The 11,633-nt window shown below is 36.1% G+C and overlaps 1 protein-coding gene and 1 long non-coding RNA gene across 2 annotated transcripts in view; both read right to left on the bottom strand.

Moving 5' to 3' along the window:
- LOC149036879 (uncharacterized) overlaps positions 1 to 11,633 on the bottom strand; it is an 80,997-nt gene that overhangs the window by 8,423 nt on the left and 60,941 nt on the right. The window lies entirely within an intron of this gene.
- On the bottom strand, positions 1,842 to 11,299 carry LOC113672305 (ubiquitin carboxyl-terminal hydrolase 14). Its single transcript, XM_027188579.2, has 18 exons — positions 11,191 to 11,299; positions 10,956 to 11,101; positions 10,114 to 10,146; positions 9,436 to 9,540; positions 9,218 to 9,321; positions 8,406 to 8,523; positions 7,703 to 7,765; positions 7,218 to 7,350; positions 6,664 to 6,682; positions 6,233 to 6,315; positions 5,622 to 5,653; positions 5,197 to 5,262; positions 4,889 to 4,981; positions 4,514 to 4,636; positions 3,951 to 4,026; positions 3,663 to 3,770; positions 2,873 to 2,947; positions 1,842 to 2,057 (listed from the first exon to the last, which is right to left on the bottom strand). The coding sequence occupies exons 1-18, from the start codon at positions 11,204 to 11,206 to the stop codon at positions 1,990 to 1,992; spliced, it is 1,461 nt and encodes a 486-aa protein (XP_027044380.1). The 5' UTR covers positions 11,207 to 11,299; the 3' UTR covers positions 1,842 to 1,989.

Below are 11,633 nucleotides of genomic sequence, written 5' to 3'. Positions count from 1 at the left end.
TGGAGCTATATTTCATTGTTCCGCTTCGAGAGACGCGGTTGATCATACTCACGAGGAAGGCGTTCAGATATAAGTTATTAATTTTTACTATTTTTATCATCCAATCACAGGTCGGAGCCATTCCTGCGGTATTTAGACGCTTGGGCGAACACATGTCTCTCTGCAGACCCCCCTCGAATAACAAGCTGGTATTCCTCAGCGAATCCATAAATAATGATGTCCTTAGTCTAAAATGATTATAAACAGTAACACAAATCCAACGTTCTAATGAGTAACAAAATAGTCAATAATAGAGTTCAGACATCAGCTTCTGATGCCTTTTCGTTCCCTGAAACTTGATCGTCAGTAGAGATTTCTGTGCAGGTTGCGTGACCTTTGTTGGCGCTATCAACAAACAAACAAACATTCTTGACCTAACTGCGATAAAGCAACTTCGAAAGATTGCTCAGTCTTTACATCACAAACGGTTATTGAGTTTTCTAGCTCATGATTTTGGATTTGTGAGCTGCTGTCTGCAACGTGATATTGACATTGTGACTGCGAAACAACCTTCTCATTTTTCGTCAGTGAAATTTCTTTCCGCTCAGAATCTGGAATGAGTGCTTCCTGATTGTACTCCGATTTCCATTCGTGCAAGTTTGGAGTCGATCTGACCTCGCCAGGTGATAACACTCCGCTTTCTAATTGATTCTCCTCTCCTGGAAAATCGTATGAAGTTTCTTCCGGCCCAAACGACGAACAACCTCCTCTCATTAAAAAACGATAAAGAGAAAATTAGTCAGTGAAACGAAATTTTGAATCCAGTCACGAACTCCTCTAATTTTTTTAAGTAACCGGGAAAACCCGAGCCCTAGATGGAGGAACTGAAAATAGGTCCGCCGGGCGCAGGCGTGATAACAGGGAAGCGTTCTCCGTTTCTAGAAAATAAAATGAAGCGTTGTTCGTTTGGTATGTACTCGCTTCATATTTTTGATTGAAACGGAGAACAATTCCCTTTGTTCTTAGAAACGAACAACGCTTTTAGAATCGTTACTCAAACATATTTCTATTCCGAGCATACGATCGATTTCTGAATAGTCAAAGTCTTCATGGTATTGTTAGAAACCAAGAAAGAGTTTCTCAAGCTCACGAAACGTCCGTGAGTAAGAAACGGTTACATACCAAACGAAAAACGCTTCATTTTGTTGTTGGAAACGAATAATGTTTCGCTTTGTTGTTAGGAACGAACAACACTTTAAGAATCTTCATGGTGTTGTCGGAAACAAAGAGCGCCGTAGTGATAAAAATTTCTCAACGTTATTGCCTATAAACAGTCTGAAATTCAGATCTTTTTAATACTTGTTTCTTCGGGCGACTTGACTTTTTTTTTCGGGCGACATGACTTAAATTTCGGGCAACACGACTCAGGTTTCGGGCAACATGACTTTGGGCGACTTGACAGTAAACCGCTGTTATAGCGTTAACTTGATATTGCAACCAGGAACAAAAAAGCGCCTCTCTATTTCGAAATTTTGATGAGGCTAGCCCAACATCGTGCACAATAAGGAGCGGCTACTTCAATTTAGAGCCGATAGGTCGTTTTCGATCCCAATACAAGAGTTATCTTCTCCCAATATTGAAGAAGTTCGGCGTCTAACTATTTAGTAAGGTCCGAATTCGAGTTAATCACAATGGTTGTACACAGATTTATAAGGCACGTTCAGCAGCAACTCACAGGACGGTGGGTTATGAGTTTGGCTCCTGAATGGTTCTGGTCTTGAACGAGGACTGAGGCGAGCCGGTGAAAAAAAACAAACCAAACAAAACAAAACAAAAAAAACACACCAATGCAAAGAAGACTCCCGAGAAATTAAGAGTCTTTTATTTGAAATTTGATTCACTGCGCTTTAAAGCGTTTTCACATTCCAGTCCAACATTTGCTGTGTCTCAAGATGGAACATAAATTGTTGTAGTAAAAGATGTCATTTCATTGTTCTGTGTTTGCAATTTTCAGTTGTCATCTTCAACTTCCAGTTGACGTGGTCGGTAAAGCAAAACGTAAGCACAATGCCAGTCACCTAAACAAAGAATCGCCATAGTTATCTTAAAATATTTGATAGTGTTGAACTAATCACGTACTCCGATTGGTCTTTATTCATGATCTATTTAAGGACAGATACGTTGATGACGTCATCATTAGCATTCATCATCATTGCCGTAGTTTCGTACAGTAGAGACCTTTGGTAGTTAGGACGGCAACGCTAAGGAAGACGTCGATTTAAAAATGAATACATATTTTTAGTTGGAATTTCGCAAATGACTGGATGTGTTTACCATCTCTTATGGTGCCACAAGTTAACCTCAGCATAACGTATGAGAGCGGCGTTGAATTCTAAATGGAAACTTAAATAATGTGCCGTCGGGGTTTCCTTTCTCGGACCACGCAAATTCTGATGATTTCACACTGTTATTTTGCAGAGGACGGCTAAGAAATGTACACAGTTTTAAAACGCACGTGCTGAGCTATTGTTCTGCTCCTTAGATCTTTTGTTTTGCCACATCCTCGTTTCCGTCGCCGTCGCCGTCGTGAGTTGCTTAAGTCCCTAGTAACAGATCACAGACGTCAAAACGTGTAAGAATATCATCTTTGCGCCTTTTTTTTTTATTTTACCACGCTTTGACGTCATCTCTGATCTATTACTGACTCCGGACTAGCTTTTCCCTTGAAACACAACGACATACCACAAACATCTTTAATATTCACGGTTTTCTGAGTTTCCAGTCATACGAAAGTCTATTCAGCACTTTTCTTTTGAACGCTTAGCAATCAACTATCTAATCCTGAGCATTTAGGCTTACGTTATTTAATTGCAAAAAGGTTCAATAGTCTTACCACCGCCAGACAGTTTGATAATGTCTTCGGTTGTGACGTTTGACATCTTGTCATCATCACACTTCACCCAGTCATCTAAAAAGGACAAAATATCTTTTACCATCTCCTACGATTATCAACCCCTTTATACCCTAATATCAGCATGCATATTCTCCATACTGTTCTTTATACATTTCCTAAGGCGCTGATAAGGAGAATTTTGTTTAACAATCAAGAGCATCTTTGGTTGGTGATCATTTCCTTTGGTCTCGTGACCTTAGATGCGATTCACTCTTGGGGAATAAAAGGAAAAACCTTACGATAAATCAGTAGCAAACTTCTTATTGGTTGAGATAGTATTTCACCCTAGCTACATGTACCAGTCCGTCGCTTTTGAGTTAATTAAAAAAGTTTTTTTCCACTATGTTTTATTCCTAAACATAGTCAAACGACTTTTAGAGAAACTTCGAAATAAAAAGTTCTGAGTTGTCTTTGCATTACAGACAAATCATTACGTGCTTTCTTAACGTACGAAAAGAAACTCAAAGATAATTATAGTTTGCAAGGCTATACAAACATCAAATGAATTGAGTTCAAGAACCTTCACGTCTGGAAATTTCGAGCAGGCTTTGCATTGCGTTAAGGGCATACTGTTAAAGCTTTCCTTTAAATAACGATGAAAAAATATACTTGATACTAATACTTTTCAAGGCAAGACAAAAACTTGAGAGGTAAAAAATAAACCAAAAGCAATAAGGGAGGAAAAGGATGGAGAAAGTAGAGACAGATTAAAAATAACTAGCTGTGGTACCTCCTTTCCTTCTGATCCAAGCCAGATAATGTCCAGATGAAGAAGACCGTCCTTGGTGAGTCAGTACTGCTGTTAGTTCGTAATAGCCGCTGTTGTTTGAACCGATATCTTTAGGGGGAAAGAAATTTGCTTTGAGATATATCTGTACAAATTCACTTGACTAATATCGCATATGGAAAATGAGTAAGTACCAGCTAAAAAGTGAACGTTTAGTTGTATTAGAGAAAAGTTCTTTAGCGGCTGATTAAATCTCTAAGCTAAAACTAATCATTGAGGTTCATAACAGACCATCATGGAATGAAAAGGGTTCCAGTTTTGTTTTCTTGTCCACATCCATCGGTTGTTTGCCTTCTTTTTTACGATTCTAGAAAAAAAAATAGTATATCAAATGAAGAAGACAAAGTCAAAGTAGTGTGTGGCAAGTTTATGAGGCCAAAAAATTGAAGTGATTGATAGATGACCCAGCAATCAATTAGCTGGCCAGCTGAACGACCATTTTCTGACCTACTGAATGAATCACAGCCTAACCGACTGACTGACTTACTGACTGACTCATTTACTAACTGACTTAACTGACTTAGTGACTCAGACTGACTAAATGACTGACCCACTAACTCATTAACAAACTGACTGGTTCACTAACAGAATGACAGATGAACTACCTAACAGACTGAATGCCTGAGTGACTGTGTGACTGAGTGACACTCAGACTGACTGACTCAGTGATGGGCCTGTAGATTAGCAACCAACAGACTGATCAGTCAACCTAAAGACTGATTGACGGACCATCCAATTTCGAAAAGTCAATAACTCGTTAGTTTGCAAGGACAACGTAGGTGTCTTAACCTTACCGCAGCTTCTTCAACTTTCTTGTCCTCAACTTCTTTGAATTTTGTTCGAACTGGCAACAGCTTCTGTTGAAGTTCTTCAGTGCACAGTTCAAAGACATCAAGAGACATTGGGAACTTCACATCCTGTTTTTTAAATTATATAAAAAGTACACAATAGTCATGGCATGAAAACAATGAAAATAACTCACAAGAATGGCACACAATCAATGAATCTCAGCTCCAGCCAAAGAATGAAAACTAAACATGGATAAAGGATAAATGGACTCGAAAATTCTCCAGAGTCTGCAGAGAGCTACCATAGGTTACCAATAGGTACTAATCAATGCTGAGAGTTTCGGAGAGCTCATGAGAGATGCAAACAAAGTTTTACTTCACCTTGAGAATCTTGGCATTAATTGCATCCTTCTCTTTGAAATAAAACCGGACAAACTGGACAGTTAGGTAGGCAGGGAGTCGACTCAGCTTTGACTGAAAAGAAATAAAGAGCAAATTTTTGGCCAAATTTCAAAGGAATGAGCTGCCCTCATCCACCATTGATAAAGAATAGTAACTGACCCTTTTAATGTCATGCTGTTCTGATATTTGTTGGAAACATTTTGATATTCTTCGCATTGTAAAAGGAAGCACAAAACTAAGAAGCGTTCTGGAATTATACTTGAACAAAGTAACAATTAACAGCTTACAGTTTTTGTGTACACTGCATCGCGACCAAGTGTTGGTGAGCGTTTTTCAATAGTTTCTTCAAGACGCTAAGCCACAGGAAAAAACATTAAAAAGAAGATTTTAAAACATACATTTGTGATGTGCAAACAACAAGGAAAAAAAATACAACAATGAAGGTATTGTTTACAGGAAGTTAACACTCTCTAACTTTCTTTAACCTTTAACTCCCACAAGTGACCAAGACAGAATTTCTCCTTACAATATCAATACAATGTCATGCAGATAAGTGATGAGAATAAAGAAAAATATCAATTTGGGGATAATTAGTTGATCCAATACTTAATTCTCTGACTAACATTATAAGAATTGTATGGTTGACAGTAAGGAGAATAACAAATTTGATCTGGGAGTTAAAGTAAGGAAGAGAATAAAGTGAAACACTTACACTTTTTAGACCAGTATGCATGTATTTCACATCTGAAAACAACAAAAATGTTGTTTAAATTAAAATTGACTCATGTCGAAAAAACAAGATTTAAAATTTGCAGTAAAGGCAAAATTAATCACAAATTGCATAAAATTTTCTACAGTCTTCCAGTTAATAATGTGGTTCAATGTCTGGATCTGAAAATAACTGCTTTTATTATTTCCTCTGATTTCCTTTTGTTGCTCCATCTTTAACACAAATCCTCTACAGAAATTCTATGCAAACTTGTAATTTCAAAATCTAAGGATTCATAACAACTTGGACATTTCCATTGCAATCAAGCACTGCCAATTTCAGCTTGTTTAGCCCTGTAACTCTCAGAAATGATAAAACATATTACTTTTCCCTCTAACATGCATACAATATCCAGCAAACACATAATGAGAATACTCAAACTTGTCAGGTAGAAGTTATCCTGATGTAACATCAAATTCTCTTAACTAATTTACAAGGAAATGCAAAACAGCTAAAGGGGAGAATTAACAATCAGATCCTGGGAGTTACAGGGTTAGTAGAATACACAATGCAGACAGAGGGGTATCACTTTTCTCTAGCTAGATATCACCCACCTTGTGAAATAAAACAACTCAACTGAAACAGTGTTTCCTTGGATTTTGTCTCTGGCTCCTCTGGTGCTTCATTACACTTCATACTACACCACAGTTAGGGAAAAATGCTGTGTAAAAGTTTCTTTTAACCCATTACACCCTAACATCAGTATGCATACTCTCCATACAATTTTCTCTACATTCCCCAAGGTGCTATAAGGAGTATTTGAATAACAATCAAGGCCTCTTAAATTAGTGATCATTTCCTTTATTCTCATGACCTGAATGTGTGATTCAGGGTGATATTGAAAGGAGAAATTAGATGCTTATCACTCTTAGGGGTCAAAGGATTAACATTCATTGACAACATTGAAGTAAGATTACAGTAAAATCCTTAGTCCCTGACCTCCAAAACAATGATTTTAATATGGTTAATAAACTTTAAAGGATACATTGACTCTGACTCAATGCCTAAAAGAAAAAAATGAAAAGGTAAGGTCAGTATGTCATTACAGTATCACAGTCAATTCAAAGAGGAAAATATTCTGGTCACTATCTGATAAGCTGAGTTAAATTAAAAATCTTAGGTAATAGAAAGATTTCTAGTGTGTGACTATTGGCCATTTTATAACTGTACTTCATAATAAAGGGCTAATGCTAAAAACATCAGCTTTGAAACTCTTGACAGTGGCCAATTTACATTTACCAACTCAGTTGTTAAACCAAATTATCTTGTTATACTCCTCCATTGATGCAGCATTACAGTTTCCTTAGAAACTAACCCCCTTCCCCCTCTATTCATTTGCACTCCATAGCAGTTTTTTCCCAATGGTACATTTTGACCAATCCCATTTGTGAGGGTGGGGAGGGGGGGGGGAGAAGGGGAAGCCTATAAAATATAATTGACATGGCCTAAAGAGTTTAAATCTAAGCTTATGACTCTAGGAAATTTATAGGAGTCTACTAATCTGTCTGTGATACAATACTTGTCACACAATTCTCTTACCAAAATACTGATCAATAAATCCCTTTGCTGCAGCTGCACTGGCTCCAGAGTCATCTCCATTTTCATCAGGTTTTATGGCTGGTATCTTCTGCTGCAGCATGCGAATTATTTGTGTCCAGCATTCATTTGCATCCTGAAAAGTTTTTTTTTCAGAAACAAACTCTAAAATTTACTTTTAATTAGTTAATAATTGTTCCAACTTATAATATAAACTTCTTAAGCCTAAAAAGGTTAAAAAAAAACCCCACTAACATGGTTAACTGAAACTTCCCTGAATAGTGACAAAAAATTTTCCTTTAGCTCAGATCTACCCTCCTAAATTAAAATTTATTTAAAATGCAGCACACACAAAAAAAAACCCAAAGGTATAGGAACATAACTGATTAATGTATCTCAAGATTAGAAAAATACAGGATCATGGAAAACTCAATGTGAACATTGGTAACCAAATGCTCAAAAAACAACAAGATGTTGTATTTTATAACCTGTTGCGTGTATATTCCTTGTTCAGTTTTCTCTGCAAATTGAGGAAACACACTGTGCAGTATCTGGAAAAAAAAAATGGTTCACAAGTCAACAAGTTATTGACCTTAATCCACTCAACCCTTTAACTGCTCAGAGTGATTAGAATCTAATTTCTCCCTACAGTATCAGCCTTTAATCAATTATAAAGGTCAGGAGAATAAAGTGCATGATCACCAACTAAAGAAGCATTTGATTGTTAAACAAATTCTCCTTGTCAGCACCTTAGAAAATGTATAGAGAACAGTATGGAGAATATGCATACTCAGATTAAAGCGTTAAGGGTTTAGTAAAATTTCATGGTATGTTTTGTAATGGTTTGAGTACAAGTTGTATGCTAGGCTTCTTGAAATCTGATTATGTTTTCCTTGACCTTTTCAACTTTAATAGTGATCAACATCTAACTTCTCCTTGCTGTAATTACTATTGAACCATTCATTAAAATCATGAGAATGAAGGTAATGATCACCAACCTAAGAAGTTTTGATTGTAAAACAAATTCTCCTTGTCAGTATTAAAAAAAATGTATGGAGAAGAGTATAGAGAATATAGATACTGAACAGATGTCTGGGTATAAAGAGTTAAAGCTTTCCAAGGCAATATAAAACACAAAACAAAGTAGTTTAATCTGTTTTCAAGTTCATAGTCAAGACAGGTAAGACCTACCTGTAGAAAAATAATTGGCGGCATAGAATCTGGTGTTTTGTCCATAATCCTGTAAAGATCTCTGAGTGCCACTGTAATGGAATGTGCAGAATCTCTTGGGTTCCCACTGATATTATATCTGATATAAAATCATAACAAGAATGTGTCAATGTGTAAGAAAAAACTTTAAATTTGTGTTCATATGGAATTTATCAGAAAAAGAAATATTGTAAAAAGAAACTATCAAAATACCTTCTCCTCAATCCTTTCACTCCAAGGATATCATTTGTAGTTCTCCTTACTGTCTGCCATACAATTCTCAAGACATTAGTTTGGAGAATTTGGTATTAGATCAACTAATAGTCCCCAAATTGATAATTTTCTTTATTCGCATTACTAGTCTGCTTGACATAGTATTATAATGTAAGGAGAAGCTCTGTCTTGGTCACTCATGGGAGTTAAAGGGTTAAAGATAAAATAATGATGACACTGAATGTTTGAAGCACGATTTGTGTTGCAACATCGAACATTTCATAATTTTCATTCAAAAGGTAAAATGAATAGCCTCAAGCTTTAACCCTTAAACTCTCATAAGTGATCAAGATAGAGTTTCTCTCTACAATTTCAATACAATATCAAGCAGACAAGTCATGAGAATAAAGAAAAATATCAAGAAGGGAATTATTAGTTGATCAACCAATTTCTCCAAGCTAACACCATAAGAATTTTATAGCAGACATAAAGGAGAATTACTTAATAAAAGATCTTGGGAGTGAAAGGATAAATACAACCTGGGAAATTTTTTTTTACCAAGCATAATTTCCATGGCTTACTTTGCAAGTGCATCCTTCAGCTCTGGAACATTACGAAGGCACTGCACAGTAGCATTCATGTAACAAGTGTTGCCGAGGTTTTGTAGTCCAGTAGGCATTTCATACTAAGGAGAGGTAGAACCATAACATGAGACCACAGCAAATAGTTTCAGATTGAAGTGAAATTTCAAACAGGGTTTAAAGTAAATTAATAATTAATATTAAGAATCCACTCTTACTGCTGATGCCAGCTGTGCTTCAGTCATGTCTTCAACAAAAAGAGTCTTCTGTTCAGGAGCTTGTGGCAGTTCTCCCACAGATCCCATCATTAGCAAAGTAATTCCCTAAAATAAGACCAAAAATATAACCTAAAGGCAACAATACATGGAGACCAGACAGAAGCTTCTCATTAACCTGTTAACTCCCAGATCTAAATGGTAATTCTGCTTAACTACCTGCCATAAAATGTTCATGTCAGTTTGGAGAATTTGGTATTGGATAAACTAATAATCCCCTTAATGACATTTTTCTTTATTCTCATCACATGTGTTCTTGGGTATTTTTCCTTTTCATAAATTCATTTCTTGAATTTATTATCTTTAGTGTATTTATATTAGTTCATAGGTGATCTGTTTTTATATGGGATTTCAAACTCCTTTGCAGATTATCCTTCAGCCTTTTTGACCATAGATTGTAATAAATAAATAAAACTATGCTTGTACTTAGACTTTGTACTGATCTTGTAAGTGTGAATTGAACTTATTCAGTACCAAAAGGTGTTGTTACATCATGCAGAACTTAAATTTTTTAAGGAGGCAAAGTACTGTTTTTGAGCAATGTGGCATTTGATCAGGAAATGCCAGCCAGTGGTTCCTTAACTAATAACTTTAAGTTCTCTGCTCTTATCATTTACTTACATTTTTAAGCTTGAAGTTTCCCCAGTCATTATCCTAAATTAAAGAAGACATTTTTTTCAAACATGAGTATAACCCTGAAACTCAAAAGACCTCATGAGAAGCTCCTTCACATTGTGACCTCAGTTTAGCAATGGTATTACCTGCCTGAACAGGTTTACCTTAATATCAAGTCATGTGACACCATTTTGTTTTACCTCTTTGAACAAAATAATCACCTTGTTCAGCATATTAAGTCTTTTGTAAAGTTTAAATTATCATGTGGAAGAGGTTCAGAGCCATCTTAAATGTTTTGAAAATGTCTTGATACCCCAGCACTCTGTGAAACATAACTAATATACTACAAATTAAGTATTTTTTTTTGTTTGAATTGACAGTCCTGATGAAAGTTCATAACATTTCTTGTTCAAAGTAATTTTTTATCCCATCACTCTACTATGAAACCCTTATGTCTGAATAACCACTTTTCTGTGGGATGCCTACGGATTTCTGATCTACGGTTTGTTGCCAGAAGTTTCTAAGGTTAAAAGCTTGGATCGACAATCTAAAAGGAAATGAAATCTTTTATGGCTACAGAATGTTACACTTTTCCATTTTGACGAGCTCGACAGGTAGATACAGGATAAACGGAAATATTGTAAACTCAAAATCAATTATCATCATAATGATACTGTGAAAAATAACAGATTTAAGTGTAACACCCGGCGTCAATGTGTCATAAGATAATTCAATCACGTGGTAATTAATCTAGACATGGACAGGAATTGTCAAATCCCTAAATAGTTTTGCAATTCAAAGAAGATGCATTGTAACTGCTCTGTTAATGAATCGAGCAATCAATGTACCTTAACTACGGATCCCTTGAACATGACTTTTTGTCTTTCAGGCGCCACTCCTGATAAAGCGAAAAGTTGAGCTTTGAAGAGCTCCGGAGACTCATCGCTGTTCAACTCGATGTTATCAAACTTCTCACGACCCCACTTTACAGACACTAGTTTAAGAGAATGAAGAAAGGAAATTACATCAATTACACAATATTTAGATAAAATTCAAATATGGCAAGAAGGTGGAATTATATACCTGTGAAAACCGGCATTTTATACAGATTTTTGAGCAGAAATAGTTGGGTGAATTTTGTTTTCTCGTGCAAGTTTTAACTAATTTAAAGTTATCCGCTGACCAACTAGAACTCAGGTCTCTTAACTAGAAAATCGTTCCCAGGGTGGGGTGGGTTGAAATAACATTATATCCCAAAGTACCAAAGTGATGGATCTTATTCACCCCGAACAGAAACAACTTAAAGTTGATGTCCTTATTTCGTCCAATTCAGAGACGTTAATTTTTTTCGTTACTCGTAACTCAACAATCATGGATTCTACAAGACCCTAGAAAAACACTGAAAAACTTAAGGAAAAAACAGTAGAAAATCTTGATAAAAAATTGATATGTTACAATAATTGGATATCAGATGTTCATCCTCTGTAAACTGCGATTTGGCTGCCCCCCCCCCCCCCCCACTCTTT

This window comes from Pocillopora damicornis, chromosome 12, assembly GCF_964200805.1.
Source record: "Pocillopora damicornis chromosome 12, jaPocDami1.2, whole genome shotgun sequence".
Lineage (NCBI taxonomy): Eukaryota > Metazoa > Cnidaria > Anthozoa > Scleractinia > Pocilloporidae > Pocillopora > Pocillopora damicornis.
The sequence above is the reverse complement of the archived record's forward strand: the minus strand, read 5'-3'. Positions and strand labels throughout refer to the sequence as shown.

Excerpts from the sequence above, each read along its gene's own strand:
- LOC113672305 (XM_027188579.2), bottom strand. Across the intron at positions 9,541-10,113 it reads GAAACTTCAAGCTTAAAAAT|GGAATTACTTTGCTAATGAT; the intron begins GTAAGTAAATGA and ends GTCTTATTTTAG. Across the intron at positions 4,637-4,888 it reads TTAATGCCAAGATTCTCAAG|GATGTGAAGTTCCCAATGTC; the intron begins GTGAAGTAAAAC and ends TTTAAAAAACAG.